Source organism: Miscanthus floridulus, chromosome 13 (genome assembly GCF_019320115.1).
Source record: "Miscanthus floridulus cultivar M001 chromosome 13, ASM1932011v1, whole genome shotgun sequence".
Lineage (NCBI taxonomy): Eukaryota > Viridiplantae > Streptophyta > Magnoliopsida > Poales > Poaceae > Miscanthus > Miscanthus floridulus.
In genome coordinates, this window is record NC_089592.1 from 21,884,963 (window position 1) to 21,907,284 (window position 22,322).

Below are 22,322 nucleotides of genomic sequence, written 5' to 3' on the forward strand. Positions count from 1 at the left end.
GCACGGAGCTGAAAATGCTCCTGCGGCTCATTCAGGACCAGGAGTTTGAAGATTGGCCCGCCAACGGGTTCATAGCCGCTTCGGGGCACCCTTAGAGTGACGGGTGGAAAGGGATGGGCCCACTAGCAGCCAGTACCCGGGCGCACGAGCATCACGGGCATCATGACCCATGTTCGAGTCTTGGTCGATTCCCAGTCCATGGTTTTTCCTTGAAGAAAGGCAATGAGCCCTTAGGACCGGCTGAATGGACCCAAGAACTATATGGATTGGCCACCAAGAGCCTAGAGTCGGTCACCAGCTGACCCATGATGGAACCCCACGAACGGGAAGCGAGAACCCCACTCGGACTAGCCCATTAACAGCTCACCGAGCACCATGTTTCGTCCATCGAGAAAAAAGATGGCATGGCTCAGCCCCTCCATTTTATCAAAAAAAATGCTTGAGGGATGACTATCACAAAGATGAGCCGACCCTCGATCGGACCCTAGCTACGCGTGGGGGCTCGAGGGAAGTTGGACTCCTAAGGAGATCGAACGTCCGGTCGTAGTACGATGGCGGACCGATCAGATCCTAGGGGACCGAAATCAAAAAAAATCTGTTTGGCCTCCCGAATCCTACGGTTACATGCCCCAAGAAGACCGATCATGACAAAAGGGAATCGCCGTTCTACTAGGACACGCCGCGGGCTAAAAAAGAAGGTCAATGCCTTCAGAGTCCTGTCCGAAAAAAGCCTCCAAAGGAGTATTCTACTCCTCCGTAGGCTTGGGGAGTACTGTCGGGTACCGATATTAGGGATACCAAAAGCAAGGAAGTTAGCGCCCACGCTGACTTCCCCGGATGGCTCGAGATGTATTAAAAGGTCTCACCCGACCCCAAGGCGACGGGCTCTGTCTCGCCCGACCTCGAGGCCGTGGGCTCCATCTCGCCCGATCCCAAGGACGTGGGTTCCGTCTCACCCAAGGTCGTGGGCTCTGTCTCACCCGACCTCGAGGCCACGAGCTCCGTCTTGCTCGACCTCGAGGCTACGGGCTCCATCTCGCCTCACCCCTTAGGTGCGGGCTCCGTCTCATCCGACCCCAAGGACGTGGTTTCTGTCTCGCCCAAGGTTGTGGGCTCCGTCTCGCCCGACCTCGAGGACGCGGGTTCCATCTCATCCGACGGGGACCCATACCGCTGTTAACCATTCCAGGTCCAAGCGTATGGGCCTGGGTCAAAACTCTGACACCAGGGAAGAGGCTGGCACACCTCGATGTAACCCATGGCCATGACGGGCCATACCTGGGGATTCACATCAAGAATAGTGTCGGGCGTGTCGGTGCTGTTCTGTCTAATCCTCGTACGGACGCTGGTAGGTGCGTCAGTTCACCACAACGTCCGCCGGGACGGAGTGGAACGCTATGATCGATAGATGACGCCTACGTATGGCGCCAGTGACAAATAGGGCCGCGACATAGAGCCGTCTCTGTTGACATCTACAGGATCGACGGGACCCGCACGAAAGAGAAGAAGGACGCGACAATCCTGAAAGCCTTCTTCTCTCTCGTTCTTCTCTTTTTTTCTCCTCTGTAACCCGCGCTTTCTCTTCGCCTATAAAAAAGAAAGTAGGGCGCCCCATGAAAAGGGGATATCTAGGGGGGTCTGGACACAAGAGCATGTCACGAGCACACGGCTGAACGGTAAGCGAGCTCTCAGCACCCGTTCACTCCTTCCACCAGATACTTAGGATCCTCTCCCTCTTTCGCATATTTGTAACCCCTACTGCAAACTAAGTGTCGGTAACACGAGCAGCAGCGAACCGGACGTAGGGACGTTCCGCCCAAACCAGTATAAACCCTTGTGTCCTCTGAGCACGCCATCCGAGCCAGACGCGTAAATACAAATTTACTCGTCGGTGATCCGAAAACACCGACAAGTTTCTCCCCCGTAAAGTTTACTTGCTATCCCATCGAATGTTTGGACACATACATATAGTATTAAATATAGACTAAAAAATAACTAATTACACAGTTTACGACTAATTTGTGAGACGAATCTTTTAAGCCTAATTAGTCCATAATTTAACCATGGAATGCTACAGTACACATATGCTAATAACAGATTAATTAGACTTAATAAATTCGTCTCGTAAATTATTAACGTCTATAATTTATTTTTTTTATTAGAATCTGAACACCTCGTCCTACACCCAATATGAGCATCGATGCGAGACTCAAAAACTTTATTCGAACAAGGTCTTAGCGTCGAAGTCAACTTCGCCCTTATCTGCTTCCAAAAAAAAAAATCCCATCGCCGGCGTGCCAAATTCAATTCACACGGGACGCCGGGACGGCATCTCTCCTCCAATATTTTCCATAAAACACCCTATCTAGATTTACAATCACAGTTCTACCCTTCTAAGCGTTCCTTATTGCAGCAAAAGATCTTATCTACGTTACCAGTCAACTTCAAGGTTTCTTCTGCAGTTTCCCCCACACATATACTCCGTAGGACCGAGAAGTCGAGAAGCTAGGGGGGGACACGACGCCACCGAGAGGGAACGCGAGGTCGCCATCACCATGGAGGGAGGACTCATGCGCACCGCCGCGAAGGTCGGCATCGCCGGGGGCGCCGCGGCGGCGGCGGCGGCGAAGGGCGGGCGGTTCCGCCACGCCGCGCCGGCCTTCGCCACGGCCCCCGCGGCCGCGGGTTCCGAGGCGGCGCCGCTCGTCTCCGCCTCCGGTGGCGAGGTGCCCCCCGCCGCGGCGCAGTGGGCGGCTTCCTGGGAGCTGGACGACTGGGAGTTCGCGGACTGGAGGGACGACGCCGCGGCGGCGGTGGTGGCGGAGAGGGAGGCCACGGCGGCGGCCGCGAAGCCCAGGCTGGTCTTCGCGCCGCCGTCGAGGGAGGAGGCCGAGGAGGCCACGACCGAGCTCAGGGACGCCATAGAGAGGTGAAAGATCCCGTCTTTCGCACTTCCCCTCTGTCGATTCGTCGAATTGGATGGAAAGGAAAGATTTTTGTAGTTGACTAATTGGTTGTGATTATGGTTTTCGTTAGCTGGATTGCTGGAACTTTTCTTTACGATCTGTTCATCCTGACATGTTTGGCTGAAATAATTCTTTTTGACGGGATTTAGGAAGCATCTGAATATCTGATTAGGTTTTTTTAGGGTTATATATTAGGCGATGGGATTCGATTCCCCAATTGGTGATAAGAACCCTAGGCCTAACAAAGCAATAGATTTATTGGAAAGGAGAATCCGATGCTTGCTATTCAGTTCACTCACATTGTCTAGTTGATGCAGCCTATGTACATGTTCATCGAAGAAAGCTTCCTACCCACTTAGTTGTCGTATACATGTTTCATCCATGTGCATCTATACATACTCAAGTATGAAAGTGTGATGCTCTGTGGCACCTGTACCTTTTCATACATGTCTATTGATGCCCTCAACAACACTTTGATGCCATTACAATCTGTTGCATCTGCACAGGAAATACTTGCTTCACATTTGGTTCATGTATATTCACCCTATCCTCACAGAATAATTTGTTACAGGGCTTATTTCAATGAGTCTCCAATGGAGGTTGTTAAGGAACAGGATAAAGAGTTTAATAAGCAGGCAACCGATGCCATAATTCCTTCTATGCCTGGACATGTGGTCCAAGCTTTTACATTGCTGAAATCGAGCCCGGAGGCTCAGGTTTGTGCAATGGCCCCTGTAAACATACTGCACTACTCATTTGGGGAAATCAATTATTCGTCACCCTATAGATGCCACGAATTGTTTGTCACATACGTCGACCTTCATACAATGCTACCTAGTTTGTTGAATTTTGTTAGGCTAATAATGTATTGCGTTGCTGATGATTTGATGTCTTACTCTATCTGCTATAATTATAAACTTAGAAGAAACCCTTTGACATATGTTTGTTTGTTGCTCCTGTCTGGTCTGCAATAGTGAGTTCTGTGGGCAGTCTTTGCTTTTCAGTTACACAGTTTAAATATGTAGGATAGCTCTGTATCACATACTAGTTTATATTAGTTGATCATGTAGCCGTACCACAATTGATCACTTAGATTAATTTGTTCTGATATCATCTGTTATGTTTCTCACTTAAACTGTTTGTTTTGACTCTTGATCTCCAGAGTGTTGTAGCGTCCCTTGCATCAGATAGAAATGTCTGGGATGCAGTATTGAAGAATAAGAAGGTTATGGAATTTTACAAGAATCACCAGACAAGTATGTACCTCAGTAAATCTTTAGCCAAAGTTACATGTATCACCTTCATCATTTCTACCAACCTGTATGACCATTGTTGTTGTCCTCTGCTATGACAGCTCTAGTTGAGACATTCCCTGAAGAAGCCGCCACAGTAGAGTCGCCGGGGAAGTTTGAAGACGCCACCTCTGAAAATGCATCCAACAGCGAACTCCCCACTGGCTCACCTTTCTCTGATTTTGTGGATAATGCGAAGAAGAGAGTGATGGATGTGGTCTATAATATAACCGACTTTTTCAAGGACTTGTTCGACTCAGCCAAGGCCCAGGATGGAACAGGCCCTTCAGCTGAGAAGGGCCTTTCTGCAACAGAGATGGCTGTCGGCGGATCCTTCATGGCTCTGGCCATAGGGGTCATCCTAGTCGTTCTGTTCAAGAGGGGATGATAGCTCATGAGTACCTTCTGGGACTCATGGTGCTTTAAATCTGTCGAAAATTACTCATTTATCGTATGGTCAAGAACTCCGAATGTAATGTACAGCTTGTGTCCTTGTCCTTGGAAAATAGTACAATAAAAGACAATCTATGCTATAATATTTTGTGTGTATCTTGGTTTCTTAACCTCTGATGTGCAGACACCATAAGAGCCAAATGTTGTGTTTGATTATTACAATTGCAAATTGTATAGTATAATAACATGATAAAGGTCGTCGTTTGTTTGCTGAAACCTGAACTGAACATCTTGCCACGCGTATGCTGAATGGGCAAAAAAAATTGAACAAAATGCAAAAAATAGTCTGTCAGACAACCTCTGAGCCACCCTAACCAGGCCAGGCCTAGCAGGAACGATCCTCTACAGCCGTCAGATGACACCTGACGGAGCATCCTGGCCGTTAATCACGCTCTGGCCCAGAGGGTCTTGGATCATCAACCAGACTTAAGTGCTTGCCTCCTTTTTGGTAAAGGACGCAGCGGTACGAGCCTATAGAACAGATCCTGTTCAAGTAAGGTCGTGCTACATGGTCCCAGGACCGAGCTTATATGTTGTGCTTGCTCTTCGAAGATAACCGAGGTGGTACTAAAGCTCAGCGCAAGCGCTCACACTCAGCTAACCAGCTGATCACCTCTCTCTTGCTGGAGGATGTGGCCACGGCCCAGTGATTCAGGTACAGGGAGAACAGGCCCATTAGCCCATTTGGAATGCAGCTGACCAGTGACCATTCGTTTCTGCAGTTGCCTCAGCCGGAGTTGACAATTCCCCTGAACACTTGGATTCTTAATGGCGTCATCAACCACATTACAGTTGCGTCCAAACTCCAAAACAAAACATATGGGGCGTTCATAACCCAGCTACGAAACTTCGACTAAATAAAAGAAATAATAAAATGTATGCGCACAAGCATATTTTGTGAATTCCCTAAAAAGAAGTATATTTTGTGAGTGTATCTTTGAAGCTGACGAGCAACCGCTCCATCTATTGTTCATTCATTCCTCCAAAATTGCATTACGGGTCCCTTTGTTGGTACATTTAATTTTGTAAAGTTACACAACAGATACAGATTGGAGAAATAAATAGCTGGTGAGCAGTGAGACACTAAATAGCCCTGTTCGCTTGAACTTATCAGCCGTACCTTTTCAGCAAAATAACAATGTTTTTCTCTCACAACAAATCAGCATCAGCATGAGCATCTGCCGTTTACAATTTTCTTTCACGCTATGTGGAGCATATAATCGCAAGCTGTTAGCAAGCTCTATAAGGGTAGACTTCTGCTTATATCCCGAGAAACTCACCCTCGGTGAGGAACATCTTCCCTCTGTTTGCGTTGTCTGCTCTCCGCTGGGTAGACGGTTGCCCTGGCTACAAAAGGAGAAAAGTGTTACCAAACCGTCTATCTAAATGTTAACAGAACAGGAAATTGTGAATTGCACGGTACCTTCCGAAGGACAAAGGCAAGATACAGATAGGAAACCTCCCACTCGTCTTGTGACAGTGTGCCTGCAATTTACGTTTTACTGTTATAAGATGGGGAAAAACTGACAGCATTCGAGGGTAGCCAATCTCCAAGATTTGGTGCGAAATTACTTTGGTCCTGACTTCCATCACCAAGGGCACCCAGCCTCCATATCAGTTCAGTAAACTCTGCCTTTTGCAAATACTCATGCACAAATTCGTGGAAGTTCTTCATCAAAACCAGCTCAAGATCATACTGCAAGGCATAAAAAACAATGTGTAGTAACTAGTAACATCTGTATGTTGAGGCAAAGGCAGCACTTGGTCACTGTCGAAGGAAGAGAACAACTCAATACCTCCTCTGCGAGTAACTTGAAGAGATGGAATGGAACGACCCATTCTGGGCAGTCAACAGCATCCTGCAAGTTGCAGAAGAAATTTATCACAGCACTTCATTTTAATTTATCAACACAGAAGGAACTACAAATACGTACTCAAACTTGACTGTCAATATTTAAGTTCAAGAAATGAAGAGAAACTAGTGCCAAGATTAATTACCCTTTTGAAGCATATTAAACTAAAAGGAATATAATGCATAAATTAAGGAAAAAGTGAAACTTGTACTTGATACCAAAAGGTCTGGATGCAGGGAATTTCTACGGCATCATCGAATCAAAACGATTGAATCAGTAACTAACAAAAATAAGGAAGATGTCATAAAATAATGGAGCAGAATTTACCTTTTCAGCATACTCTTCACCAAAGCTAATCCAGTAAACACTGTTCCCAAATTCCAAACCTTCCACTGAGCATGGTAAAAGAGTTTTATACTATCACACAGGTTACAGCAAGAGCAAGGTGGTGACAAAGTTAGCCAACATAAGATCCAGATAGTCACTTTCAGACATACATTCTCGAAGCTTTTTGATAATGACATTCGCATCAGGCATCGTCCCGATAAAAATGCCTCCAGGACAAAGCAATGCACACATTTGCCAAGGCTAGTCTAGCACGTGCTTCAGTTGACCACGAATAATGTAAACCAAACTGAAATTGTAGAGCGGGAGTCATTCAAAATAGAGTTTGCACGATTGAAGAGAATTCCTTGTTCCGACAATAGGAAAGCTCTTTATAATCTTACTCAATTAGTCAGCTATAACTTATAAGTTTTAGAAGATTTGACAATGAATGAGCAATTAGAAGAACATTTTAGTCATAATAGTAAATTAGTAACATTTCATTTATTGTGCAAAACGATGATACTAAATGCTGAACCATCTTCTTATGGAAAAATATTTGCATGGTAGCTGTCGCATTCACGGCCATGTAGAATTAGAGAAGCTTCAATAAACAAAAAGGTGCACTGACAATTAGGAAAGAATAAAGTTGAACCCACACAATAAATGGAGAAATGTAAAATCAATGGCTAAAAGTAGAAAACGAGATGCCTCACCTGACAGCTACATATGTCAAAAGGAGCATCCTCACATAAATACTCATCCAAACGAGCCTATGGAAGAAACAAAAGAAAAGAAATTGGTATGTTTGTACTTCAATCTCTGTAAACTTAAGAAGCATAAGAAGAAAATCACAGGCAACGAAACTACGAGGTACACTATATTCTGCCTAACAATGTGAAAGCAAAAGGCTGTATCACATTTTCAGTAAATAAAAAGGTATAAAAAGTGTTCTATGCAAGAGCGCATGCTTGCATATAATTTGACATAATTACAAAATATGATCAGCTGTTTTAAACAGCCTGTGGTTAAATGCCTGGTAACATGTTCAGTCTATTAGTGGGTTTGCATGTGCAGAAAAGCAAACTATCAAGTTAGTCATGGGTAACCAACTAGCATTTTCCTCTCTTTTACCTCGTAACAATCAGTGCAAAGAAGTCGTGCAGGGAAACTAAACTTCTTCCTTCGTTGTTGATCTGTGTCACCATTGTAGCGGGTCATGCAATCTTTTATCTGAAAGTGTAAGGCCATTATATGCCCATGCTCCAAAGTGATGCAGATACATCAAAATATGTCACACATAAGATGAGATTACAACAGAAAGTGTTGAGTCTGTTGATTTGTAATTTGAGACCTCTAAGAGGCATGAAACATAAACACACAAGAGCACCAAGGAAAAAAAATCAATGTTCAGAGGGCCATCAAATCTTGAGATTCCATCAGGTATCAAGGATAGCAACTCAAAAATGGGTTAGCTGAATATACAGGTAATACACAACAACTCCAGCTGGTTTACTTGTAAACACAGAATAAATGTTTTGTGTGATAAGAAACTAGCCGAGCCTTCAGCAATATCAACTCCCACGTAGTAGCCAACCTTGGCTTTATCCCACTTTATCAAATCACCTCCCTGCGTTACAAAACAGAGCAGCATAGGTCAATGGTTAACATCAACTTCAAGCACGAGAACCAGAGCTATTTCTACTGACTACTACTATACATACAGTAACCGCAGCTGGCCACTTACCTTCCCGCAAGCAAGATCAAGCACGCAGTGGCCCGGGCGTGCATACAGCTGGATCAGAACACTCTTTATCTGCCGACGCACACAGATTGAACGACGGTTACTCGGCTAGCATGGTAATGGTAGGATGCAATACAACCATCAGGGGTTCATCATTTCATCAAGGAATCTAGGGATGGAGTGTGGTAGGGCGGTTAAATTGAACTGACAACTAAGAGTCTGAGACCCACCCAGTTGTTGAGCTTCTTGAGGTGGATGATGGGGCTGCTCTCGCGCTCCTGGAGCGTCTGGTTGGACCGCGCGCTGTAGTGGTCCGCCACCCGCCGCGCGCTGCTCCGCTCCTCCGAGTACCCCTGCTCCTGCTGCCCGCCGTACCCGCCGCCTGCCACCCAAAGCCCCAACCTCTAGTTAGCCGCCGCCCCACCGGACCGCGCGGTATTCCGCCTCACCTCGCCCACGACGCCGGCAGGGGCGACTGGTGGGGGGGCGGGGGGGAAGGGGGACGAGGCGACGGGAGGAGTACCTGCGCCATACTGGCGCTTGGGCGCGGAGGCGAGGGAGGAGGGATCGACACGGGGCCGCTTGCTCATGCCGCCGCCGACGACGACGACGAGCTTTTCCCCGGTGGCTCGAATTGAGCAGAGCCGTACTCTGCGAACTTCCGATTCGACCGAGTTCGATTCAATTGGGTTTGGGTACGTCAGGCCAGGCGCCAGGCTTTGGGTGGGTCGGTGGCGTCACGAGTAAGATCTGTGATGAGTGCCTGAGCGGTGACGACCGGTGAACGGCGGCGCACGGGCTGCTCGGTATGGTACGGGGATGAACTATGGTCCGGCCGAATATGGCAAAGCCAGCCGCCTGAAGTCCAAATGCTCCGGGCTATATTTGGTCCGAACGTAATAGAGCATTTGTTCAAGTATAATAACATGTAGCAAGCTGGCTAAATATTAAGGTAGAGGAGAGTAGAAAGAAGAGAGAAGAAGCTGCTGGTAAGCTTATAAAAATTAAAAAACACTGTGAGAGCGACCAGTAGGTCATGTATTAACTGTGTGAAGCGCTAACTACTATATGGATGGGTTGAGACAAGGCTGCCTTACAGTCAAATGGAATAATAATCTAGATAGGCCCTGATTTGGCAAATGGAATAATAATCTTGAGATAGATATGACAAAGAATGGATATGCAGCATGTTCGCTTGCTCGTATACGATCGTGGATTATAAGTTAATAGTATTTTTCTCTCACACCAAACCACCCAACAATAAATAATATACGATCATTTATGACGAAACGAACAGGCTGATAATTGATAGAGCGACTTAAAAAACCAATATTAGGTGATGGCACATTATATTGGTTTGCCATATTGATCAATCGGCAATTATCTGATCCTAAGATCAAACCTGAGAACGGAATTTGGTTTGCATCGTAAGCCCATGCCATCACTCGACTCGTTTGTTAACTCCCCCAATCCGATCTACAGAAGCTACCTGATCTCCCGGAAAAAATAACAGCTGACCCGATCCTGCATGCATGTGGAGTCAGCTGTTGGATAAAGCTAATCCTTGAACCAAACATGCTGATGAGTACTTGTTGGTATAACAGGTCGATATGATCATAACAAGTTACAGGAGACACTAAGAGCATCTTCAAGAATATCCCATATCTCTTCCCCATCCATTTTTTTAAAAAAAGAGAAAAACCCATCTCTAGGAGTACTCTATATCCTTCTCTATCTTTTGGCACTTGGAAAACCAGCTTCCATCGTGCATAAAAATACGTCGTCCGTAGTTGCGCGCATCCTTGCGATTCCCCGTGCCGTCTCCTCCCATGCAGTGTCACGATTTTTTTTTGCCACAGTTCCTCTTTGCGCTATGGCACACCGTCTCCTACCGCCCGGCGCCGCCGGGATTGTCGCCGCTCGCTCGCGAGATGATCTCCGACGCCTGTGCCCGCCGGGATTGCCGTCGCTCGCAGTGCTGTGCTAGCTCACGGTGCTAGGATTGCCGTGTCGCGATGAACTCCGATGATAGTTCCTCCTGTGTATATGTGTATTGAAGTAATGCTCTTGGCCAGCTGCATGGTAGTGTTTGCTGGCGCACGGTGAAGCAGCTATTGGTGATTTTTTTAAAAAAATTTAACACTTTTTAGAAACTAATTTTAAATCTAACATGGTCGTGGTTTTTTATCTAACACTTTTGGCCGCGCCTATTGCCCTGGCGCGGTCAAATGCATGTGCCGCATCATGCATGGTGGCGCAGCAGAGAGCTGACGTGGCGGCGACCGGAATCGCTGACCGCTGACGGGGCTGGGCCTGCCGTGCCACCGATCTTGGCGCGGCACTGCCGCGCCCTGATCCGTGGTGCAGCAGAGCCGAATAAAACCGACCGTCGCTGCCCACGTCCGCCAGTGGCCGAGCAGCGCAGCAAGGCCGCCTGGCCGCCGCGTCCGCCCGCGCCAGCCCGCCACCGAGCACGGCATGGCCGCCGGCCGCCCGGTGCGGCAGCCGAGCCCCCACGCCGGTGCGCCACCCCCTTCGGCCACGCACGGCGTCTGCCCGCCGAGGACTGCGCCCGCGCCTCTTGACCCGGTCTAGCGCGCTGCAGCGAGGTACTCCCCTAATAGATAGTAAAATTATTAAAGTATGGTTAGTAGAGTTAATAAAGTTATTTAGTTTAGTTAGTATAGGTAGTATAGTAAGTTAGTATAGGTAGTAAGGTTAGGTAGTTTAGTTAGTACATGTGGCAGAACCGTCTAATATAATGTTTCACAGGAGTGCTTGTCTTCTATTGGACACTAAGCACATAAGGAAGAACACTAAATTACTCGGTTTCATCGGGCACACCCTAGGGGAGAACCCAAAAATCCACATTTTTGCCATCAGGATCACAAATGAGAGAATAAAGCTTACATCATTCTGAACCATTTCTTACCTCACTTTTAATACAACATCAAAGTATAATATTTATTAATATAACCGTGGAATGAAATCATATTATCAAAGTTATAAATAATTTAATTGAACACCGAAATATAAGCATGTGATCAGAATTATAGCGAAAATGAATATCTAATCATGACATGATGAAGTATTGATAAATAAACTACGACAATAGATTATGGAACTTTCATTTTATAAAAGCATTTGGTGAGAGTTATAAATAACAACTACGATCGCAGTGTAAAGGAATCCTCGTTGAGCCCACCAGGAGGTATCCACACACAAGGGTTAGCTCTAGCATCCACCGGTCACCTGTAACAGGAGGAATAAAACTCTGAGTACTCAATTGTACTCAGCAAGACTTACCCGACAGGAGAAAAGAAAAGACTCCAAGGATATGTAAGGTTGTCTGGCTTATGGGTTTATTGCATTTGCAGAAAAGCATTACTAAGCGTGCGTCCTTATATTCGATTTTTATTAAGAGCCGCATTGGTTCATTAACTAACCATTCTATGTAAGCACATGTACTACTTTCAAGCAGGTGGTAAGCAATCAGATTTCCTTTTCTTCCCATCTTTCATCTTTCAGTTCTTACTACGGTGCTAGACATGAAACAAGCCGTACCGAATTGCTCGGCGATTCGTGAATCAATGCCTCCAGCTGGGTACCCCAAAAACACACGCCCCACGTGTACCCAAGGCACAAGCAAGACCAACCCATCACTCTCCTGTCCTGGGAGTCCAGGTCCCCGTCCAAACTTGGACTCCAAGCCCCCACATCCTGAGTCCCGGACTCCATGTGGTGCAAGGACCTCCACCATCCCCGCATCCAATCAGTCGGTCCGGAAAGAGCCGGATCCACGACAAGAGAGCAACAAGTCTTCCAAACGTCCATACCCAAGTATGTGCTTGGGATAATAAGTCTGTGTCTCAATGGCTTATGCAACGATCGGTCCTTAACCGACCAGACAGGGAAAGCAGTGTAACCAAGCCATGCCCCGCGTCCACGGCGACACAACCTCTTACACCCACCAATACCCAAACCATATCTTTGCCCGGTCACTATTTTTCCTTTCCACCATTTATATCTTTCAAGTGATAATAATCTAGTAATATATTTCCTATCTGTCGCGAGCGACAGACAATCACTCGATTTCTACCGGAGTCCTATAGCATAGCAATCTACACGATCCTGTCATACTAGTAAGACTCATAGGATAAAGATATATATGCAAGTGGGTTTCATTCAACTCCTTAAAACTTAATGCACAAATATAATTTAAACTGTAGAAAAGTAGGGGTTATGCACGAGGGCTTGTTTGGGTAAGATATATTTAAAAGTTAGTATCTGCATCTTCAGATCATCCACATCATCTGAATAGAAAGCCCATTGCATCATCTTCTGGAGAGAACACCATTACACCATCTTCGGATTCCCAATCATCCTTCGATCGGTCCGTTGATTCATCATCGTACCTATATGATATGCATGCGATGCAATGCAAAGATGTAATTAATCAACTGCAATCGTGACTCGTAAAATACGATGTACGTCTCTCGAGTTAACGGGCTAATTCTAATGACAACCGTACTTAGGCTACATATACACGTTGTCAGATAAGGCGTTATTTCCCACAATCATTTTAGTTATATAAATCAAGGTGTTTCTTTATTTTATTCCATCGGTTTAATCCTTATTCGAAATATAGCACCATTATCTACCTAGCAAACTAATTATTATTGAGCTATAAAAATTACAGTGAGTATCTAATATTGCTAGAAGCCTACTGTACAAATTTCAGATTCAACAACATTACCAACTTATCATGGAAATTCCTACAAGTTCTCCTTTTAATAATATTAAGTACTTTAAACTAATTATATAGCTCCCAAAAATATTATCGAACTATGTGAACAAAATATACTAATAGGTAGATCCTGATTTTAGAGACTAACAAAACTAGTTAGGCATTTTTACGATTTCTCTACATTTTATTATCAATTTTCAAGTATTTAGACACTTGCTGAAATTAACGGAACACCGAAACAGTTAAAAGGGTCTTTGGGCCCAAAACGGCCTAGCTCGGCTAGGTCCAGCGAGCCAAGCAGCCCAGGCGACGGGCGCGCGCGCGTAGGTGCAAGCGGCCCAAGCACAGGGCAGGCACGGAGTTGCGCGGCCCAGCGGTGCGGCTAGGCCAGCAGCGCGGAAGCAGGCCGGCCAGGTGGCCCATAGGCGCAATGGCCCAAGGCGGAGCGCACGGCCAGTGCACAGCGCGGCAACCGGTCGGCCCAAGCGGTGGGGACGGTGGCCCAACGCGCGGTAGTGGCACGGACGGCCCAGGTGGCTGATGGCGCGGAATATTTGCAAAACGATCCATGAGCTTCTACTAAATCGTGTCATAGTACAATCAGTACTATTCTGATGGCTCACGTATTCGCAGTAAAGGCCCCGTATAAATTTCTAGATTGGACTTATATCCTCCTTACCTTGCTTTCTTTTCCCCAGAAGCAGAGGACGGAATAGGGCAGCATCGGTCGGCGGTCAATCCCGGCCGGGGCTGCACGGCGACGACGGAAAAAACCCGGCCACGGGGCAGCGGCGGGCCCGGTGGTATACGCAGGCATCGGCGGCATGGCCAGCGGTGGCCCACAGCACCCTAGCCACGCACGCGCGCGGCAACAGATTAGTCGGCGGGGACACGCGTGGCTCCGGTGACGAGAGGCGAACGGCGGTGGTCGAGCTCAGCGCGGGCGGACCGGCGATGCGCTGCGACACGGCACCAGCGACGCGGCCGCGTTCGGCATGGGCGCGCAGGGCTCGGTCCAGTGCGGTGGTGGGCTTCACGCACGCGCCCGCGAGGACCAGACGACTGACGGTGGGGAGGCGGGGTGCTACGGCGACGTGCGTGCGGTGGTGCTGGAGGCTTGGGCGAACTAGCACGGAGGGTGCGGCGGCGCTGCGGGGCACGAGCGGTGATGGCACGGCATGGCGTGCACGCGTGCGTGGGGACGAAGAAAAGGAGGAGGAGGAGGATAGGGCGAGACCAGTGGTGCGGCGCGCCTGCGCGCGCGAGGAGGGGAGGAAAAAGGAGGGCGCAGGAGAGAGCACAGTGACGATGGCTACAGTCCGAAGCGGACCAAGGCGGTTGCTCGTGCGAGGCGGAGCTACGCGGCCACAGCAGCGGAAAGATGGGGCAGCGTAGAGAACTTGCGCGTGCTCGCGTGAGGTGGGAAAAAGGAAATGGCGGCAGGCTGGGGAAAAGGGAGGGAGGAGCAGGGCGGTGCGTGCGCTCGCACGGGGAGAGACTGGCACTGACGGCGCTGCCATGGCCGGAGCGCTGCGGTGAGGGCGAGCGGATTGGGACGCATGGGGCAAAGAAAAAGAAAGAGGGAGAGAGGAGGAATAGCGCGAGGTTCAGCCTCCATGAGTTGACGCGACGCGGAATCGACAGTGCAGCACAGGCACCGACACGGCATGGCTAGACTGCGTTCGGCTCGGCTCTACGCACGACCCAGCGTACGAAGCAACAGCGGCAGCAGGCCACGGCTTGGAAAATCAATGGGAGGCAGAGACAGACAGAGTAGAGAAGGACGAGGAGGATTTGGCCTGGCCCAAGGTGGCCGGCAGAGCGTGTCGGATGGCACAGACAGCCCCAAAGAGGTGTGTCTGTGTGTGGTCAACTACAACAGCGACACGACCGGCAATGCGATGATGTCGAGAACAGGCGAGGATGAGACCACGCAAGGCAGGCAAGGGGACAAGGCTAGAGCCATTGAAAAGCAGACACGCGAGATAGAGCAGGGGGAAAAGAGAAAAGACCTGGCGCACCGCCGCTCACAAAAAAATAGCGTATGTGATAGCTCATACTAGTACCAAGCCATGGAACAAAATATTAAAGCGTTATGTGTTTATTTTACGCAAAACAAATTGCCACAAACCGCGCTTTAAAATATACCTTCCAAATGTTTACCGATGACGTGAAAAGCTGGTTTTTAAATTTTTAAAATCCGGAAAAATCGTTTCGATAATTTTTCTTAGGCCAGAATCGCGGTGTTAAACGAGATCGTAACACCGGGTGTTATAACACAGTTATTGAGTCTAGTTATACATTGGATTTAGTCTAATTAGTTGTTGTAGTTAGCCTTGTATAGATGTTAATATTAGATTAGTTAGTACAGTTATAGTTAGAATATGTATTAATATTACTATGGACATTACGTATGACGATTTCGATGACTTGATAAAGTTTCTTGAAATGTTTTTGCAGATGGATTGTTGTGTTAGAGTTTTGTATAGAGGAAGTGTTAGGAGAGAAGATGGTATGTTTAAGAATATGGAAGAAGAATTAGAATGGTTTGATGAACCTCCTAGCTTCAATGACCTTTGTATTCGTTTGAATGCAAAGTTTGACAATAATTTCACACTGAAGAGGAGGTTTGATACTAGGAAGACTAGGGCACACTATGTCCTCATGCCCTTGCATGACCCTGCTCACTGGTCCCGCTACACTATGGTTCTCTAAGGTTCTAATGTGCCCATGGCTGAGATGGTGGTGGAGAATGGGTACAGGATATAGGGTGTTCAGGACGGCTCGTCCATTGATGATGTTGGAGGCAATGGGCAAGAATTGGGGGTCGAAGGGGAAGCAACTTAGGGTAATATGGATTTGGATGGTCAGTTGACGTAGGAGTAGTTTCATTCAACTGCAGTAGGTTTTATAAGTAATGACTTCGATGTGAATGATTTCGAATGGGAAGAGGAGGAGCAGGAGCAGGAGAACAGGATCAGTGATGTAGTTAGCAGTGATTCAGACGATTCTGATGATGACCAAGGAGGTATAGATGTTACGCCAACACTGACTGATGCCATGCTAGTACCGGTTCATACTATGCCATTACCAGTACCAATTGAGGTTTTGTATGGTGTCCAGACTCAGGGTAGACTAGTCACAGATTTAGCTGCAGATGATACCCCCTATGATTCATGGACCAGAATTAGCGAAGCACAGCAGTATATTCCACCACCACCTTATACAGCGACTGAGCTTGAGCAACTAAGGTCCAAGAATGTACCTTTCATGGGCATTCCAAACTATAGGGATGTCAGCATGACGAATATGGCAGTTTGTGACACTAGCCTCCAGTTGTGTAGGAATTCATTGTATAATCATGAGAAAGAAACCCTTAGGAAGGGGATGATATTCAACACAATGTCAGATATAAAACTCTTCCTTCAGGACTATAATATGTACCACCATAGGTCGTACACCATCACTCATTCGGACCAGGAGTTGAGGTACCATGTGATATGCAAAAACGGTTGTATATGGAGGTTAAATGTACGAAAGAGAGAGTGATGGCAAGTGGAGGATAACTAAAGTTGCCGAACCCCACACTTGCCTAGACAATAGGGGGAAGGAAAATCATCAACAACTCACTGCACGTTACCTTGCCCATCGTATATTGGGGCTCGTTGATGATAATAATGACATCTCGATGTCTTCTTTACAATAGTCCATATCTAGATTCGTTAGGTACAATGTGACGTACGAAAAGGCTTAGCGTGCTAAGCAAATTGCTCTAGCGATTCGATGGAGTACTTGGGAGGAAGCGTACAATAGGGTGCCCCGCATCTTATGTGCAATACATTACTACAACCCTAGCTTGAAATGGTTTGTGGACACCAGAGGGATATTTTTTCGGGACCCATTGAGGCATGTCCTCTATCGTGTGTTCTGGTCGTTCGCGCAAACGGAACATGCATTCCAGTTTTGTCGGCCAGTCGTACTTGTTGATGGCACTTTCCTGATAGGAAAGTACAGGGGCACCTTGATGATGGCTGCTACTATTGATCCTGAGGACCAGATAGTACCCATGGCTTTTGCTTTGGCAGAGGGAGAGAACAATGAATCATGGTCATGGTTCATGCGGCTTCTACGTGTGCAAGTGCTTGGCCCAACTCGCACTATATGTTTGATCTCGGACCATCATGCAGGGCTTCTTAATGCTGCAGCTTAGCATATAGATAGGTTCCCGCCTTTAGTACATAGATGGTGCATGAGACACTTTGCCGCTAATTTCTAGCGGCGTCAGCGGAAGTTCAAGGAGACAAAGAGAGAACTAGACAAGATGGTAAATACAGCGGAAAAAGCCTAGTTAGAGGCGCAGATGGAACAGAAGGCTCAGTGGGCATTAGCATATGATGAGGGGGGTTTCAGGTATGGTATCATGACCACTAACTCCTCAGAGTCCTTCAACCGTGTATTCACCGGAGTTCAATCATTGCATGTGTCTAGAATTGTTGAGTTCTTGTTTCATAAGTGCAACGAATATTTTGTGAAGAGGTGAACACTTGGGTAGAGGAACATAGCTGAGCAGGGGCATTTTGGAAAGGCCAGAGCTGAATATTTAAAGGAGGCCGAGGAATTAGCCAAGCAGCACACCGCCGAGCCGTATGGACCCTGCCACCATATCTTTAGTGTATGGGGCAAGGGTGGCATAAGCTTGGGCGGCAAACGTTATGGTGGACGAAACTACCGAGTTGATCTTAAAAAGGTAGAGTGCAGTTACAACATCCTTCAGATCATGCATGCCCCTTGTTCTCATATGATCATGGCCTGCAGGGTTCACGGGTACAACTATGAGGATCTGCCATATATGTCACCCTTGTATCTCCATTCGAACACCGTTAGTATTTAGGAGATGAGCTTCGAGCCATACCATGACCTGACACAGTGGCCACCTTACAATGGTTATGACTACGTGCCGCATCTAGATCTAATGAAGGTAGGAAAGGGTAGGAGGAAGAAGAAGCGACTCAAGGAGGACATGGACGCTATGAGAGGGTACGACGAAGACATGTATTGCGGGGGAGACTTCAACGAGACCCGTGGTAGAAATCTTTGCTCCGTTTGCAAATAATCTGGTCACAAGGCTAGCCAACATAGAAGATGAGGGCAGCAGGTGATTTCATATTGTGTTCGTACTGCATAACAAGTAGTTCAAATTTTGTAATGCTACATAATGTTAATATGAATATTGTTAATTTGAATACTCTAATTCTTTTTTTATCAATTTGTAACAGGATGACCCCCCACATCGCACCAGCTATACCTCCTTCTTGAGGTGGAGTACAACGACCCCCTTTTTTCACCGGACGACGAGCTTTCCAAGAGATGTTCGAGGGATCCTTACATTCCAGGGACTTAGTTCATTACGTCGAACTTCGGTCGAACGAATATTGTCGTCGAAAACTTGCAGACTCATAAACCAATGAAAATGTTATGTGGCAACTTGTCGTCCATTTATTTGCTTCACGTTCGTTTCAACTTGCGCACGGTCACGGCACCACTTGTAGTTTTGTACAGCACCGACAACAACTCAATTGAAGCTGGATGTTGCCTATCCGCGTCATTGTCGCGCCGTCATCTATGGCGTGGCATTGATGTGCCGTTTAGTATGGCGTAGCACTAACACATCGTGGACTCTGGCGCTACAGAACCTAGGCTATGGTGAGGCCAAACCAGTGGGCTACGGCGCTGTATTCGAGATAATTTCACCTGATTACGTTCATTTTAGAAATTTTAAATGCATGATACAAACAGTTGTGATCACTTAAGATCAATCATGGGTAATCCGAGTACATGACACATGGGTCCAACACATCAATAGTTCAAATGGAATATAAGACAACACAATATAATTTCTACTACATAGCTACATTGATCATTAATAAAGCATGGAAATAACAGTCGGCGCAATTAAAAACCCTCAGTCATAAACATACTGAGTAAGCAACTCGTCGTCCAAGTACCAATCCTCAACCATAACCCTGTTGCTGTGGCTAGGCTCACCTGCATTACCCTGATCTGCCTTTTGCCTATAGTAAGCGGCCTCCGCTTTATCTGCGGCCTCTACGACCTGAGTGAAGAACGCATCATCGTCCTCCTCCACCTGTAAGCCCACCTCTGCTAGAGCGATGAGCTCGCTTAGTCTATCAGTGTCGTCCTCAGCCTCCTCCGCCCACAAGCCCACCTCTGCTAGAGTGATGAGCTTGCTCAGTCTGTCAGTGTCATCCTCAGCCTCCTCCGCCTACAAGCTCGCCTCTGCTAGAGCGATGAGCTCGCTGAGTCTGGCAATGTCATCCTCATCCTCGTCACCCTCATCAGACAACACAATTGGTGATTCAACGGTGCGACCAGCTCGCTTTCTGTGCTCATCTAACTTCTTTTCCTCGTACCTTGCACGAACCACCTCTATAACATGGTCCTCGCTGCATCCAATCCCTTCATGTATAAAATACAATCATTTAGCAACGTGACTATATTATATTTAAAATCAAGAAACGGAAAAAAGGCTTCAAAGTACTCACTGACACATAATGAAACAACATGCTTGTTCAAGACCTGTATCTGTACTCTTGTCTCCTCCCTTGCCTCTTTCCTTGCCCTTTCCTCTTCTAATGTCATCTATCTCTCCAATCCCCATTTGACAAGCACAACGTTGATCAGGTTACAAATACCACGCTGTCTAGCAAACTCACGCATCTTGTTTTTGTGATGTTTAACGAAAAAGTTGACGTAGTCAGGTCCATATCCCCTCTTTTGTATAATTACTTGCTTCCCCTTCAGTTCATCTAAGAACTTAGCTTGACCATCCTAACATTTCCACATGCATTACCTAGTGCTCTGTTTAAACGATAAATTATATCATATATGTCTTAGCAAAAGAAACAAAATACGATTCCATGGTTACCACAAAAATAACCAACCTCATCATAGTCAATCATATGGCCGCAATAATGGCCTATTCTAAGCTCCGAAGGGACTAGACTGTAGTTGGATTTAACACCACATTCGCACTTGACTGGTGGTACTTTATAAATTAACCTTTGTTTCTTCTTTTGCTTTGCTTTTGGAGGTTCTTCGGGCATTTATTCTTAGGACCATATAACCACTCCTTGAAACGACACTTCGCCATTGAATACACCTAAATAACATGACATTAGTATCTGACACATATAGCTCAACATTTCAACACATACACTTTGTACTTACTTCATGCTTGTTTGGATACACAAACTCTAACGTATTATCAGGGTTTATCATGGCTCGGTCTCCGCAATGGCACAGAGGAGGTTCCTTGAGTCGTCTAACTACGGCTAAGTGCTTCTCCTTAGCCGTCATTAGAGGGGAGTTAGGGGAGGTGGAACCCACTGCTCGAAGTGCTCTCGTGGATGTCGCCCTCTCCACCAATCGTTGAAAAGGAGGTACATGGGGTCAAACTTGTCTACACCATCGATCCACTAAAAGAAAAAAGCACCTCTTATGGGCCTACACAACAAAATTTCAATAAAATATTAGTAACCTAGTAATACAAATGAAGAAAAAATATACGAAAATAATTACTTACATTAAAACGACTGCACGTGTAGAAGCAACGAGTTGTTATGTCCGGATGTCTCGATTGAAACACATCGGCCGGACGACCACAGTCACAGTTAGGGACACGGAGTTCAGGAGGGACGGGGGCATCTTTGCTAGACTCGTCGGGGTACAATTCTCTAGGACGACCCCATTTTCGCCATAACTGCTCCTGAAACATGTCTTCCATCTAATAAAACAGTTCAAATTAAATATCAATCAAAACAACGCAAATTAATGTAAAATACATTCATTTGCAATGCAACTAAAATAATATAACAGACAATTATAGCAATAAAAATATACATGGTAAATATACTTCTAACTAAATAATTAACCTTAACATTGACAAAATCAAACTAATATCTTCCTTCAAACTATAGACCATAGTTCCCAAACATAATTTTTTCTTCCTAAACTTAGCTCCCATTCATAATATACTATCCACCATTCAAACAAAAATAAAATATGCGTCATTACCTTGCACGAGAACGAGGAGGGAGAGAGGCGACCAAGGAATGGAAGGGAAGGGAGGCGGCAATGGAGGGCCGGGCGGGGGTTGGGACTAGCCGCGGGGTTTTATTCGGCTCTGCCGTGCCACGGATCAGGGCGCGGCAGTGCCGCGCCAAGATCGGTGGCGCGGCAGTCCCTACCCCATCAACGGTCAGCTATTCCGGTCACCGCCACATCAGCCCTTTGCCGCGCCACCATGCATGACGCGGCACATGCATTTGACCGCGCCAGGGCAATAGACGCGGCCAAAAGTGTTAGTTTTTTTTAAAAAACCGACCATGTTAGATTTAAAATTAGTTTCCAAAAAATATTAAAATTAAAAAAACAATCCTACTGGCTGTGTGGCGAACCTACTTGCCTAATAGACGGTTGCATGCTACTGTGCTGATGGTCGGGAAGCTGACTGTCGCCTAAGACGTGCAAGGGATCGGCATGAGCATTAAGGATGCGGCGTCGAAGGATTTCGCGTATGGGTCCACAAATCTAATATTTTGAAAGTCAATTATAAGGTACTATTGAAGATGACTGTAACACCTCTGGTGTTTTGACCTAGCACTAAAACTTGATATGTCATCATATGCATTACAAAGCATTCATAAAGTAGAAAATTTTGAATGCATTCACTAAATAAGCTTTATTTCATAATGTTGTTATTTTATATGATGTGATTCAAAACCCTAAATAAAGATCATGACCACAAGGGTCAAATTTCATGTGATCATGTGAGGCCATGTGTCATTTGACTCAAATAATCCTAATGGGCCATGTTATTGGTCAAAAATCAAAGTTAAAGTAAAAGGTAAACAAATCAAATTT

General features: G+C 46.4%; 1 protein-coding gene, 1 non-coding gene and 1 pseudogene across 2 annotated transcripts; 1 reads left to right on the forward strand and 2 right to left on the reverse strand.

The window, feature by feature from the left end:
- The first annotated feature begins 2,492 nt into the window (after positions 1-2,492).
- LOC136500754 (uncharacterized) lies at positions 2,493-4,821 on the forward strand. Its single transcript, XM_066496184.1, has 4 exons — positions 2,493-2,929; positions 3,538-3,682; positions 4,129-4,222; positions 4,321-4,821. The coding sequence occupies exons 1-4, from the start codon at positions 2,556-2,558 to the stop codon at positions 4,644-4,646; spliced, it is 939 nt and encodes a 312-aa protein (XP_066352281.1). The 5' UTR covers positions 2,493-2,555; the 3' UTR covers positions 4,647-4,821.
- A 173-nt stretch (positions 4,822-4,994) lies between these two features.
- On the reverse strand, positions 4,995-5,214 carry LOC136502429 (small nucleolar RNA U3). Its single transcript, XR_010770569.1, has one exon. It is a non-coding gene; the product is annotated as a small nucleolar RNA U3 (small nucleolar RNA).
- Positions 5,215-5,830: 616 nt separating this feature from the next.
- LOC136501434 (mRNA cap guanine-N7 methyltransferase 1-like) lies at positions 5,831-9,490 on the reverse strand (annotated as a pseudogene).
- Between the last annotated feature and the right edge of the window lie 12,832 nt (positions 9,491-22,322).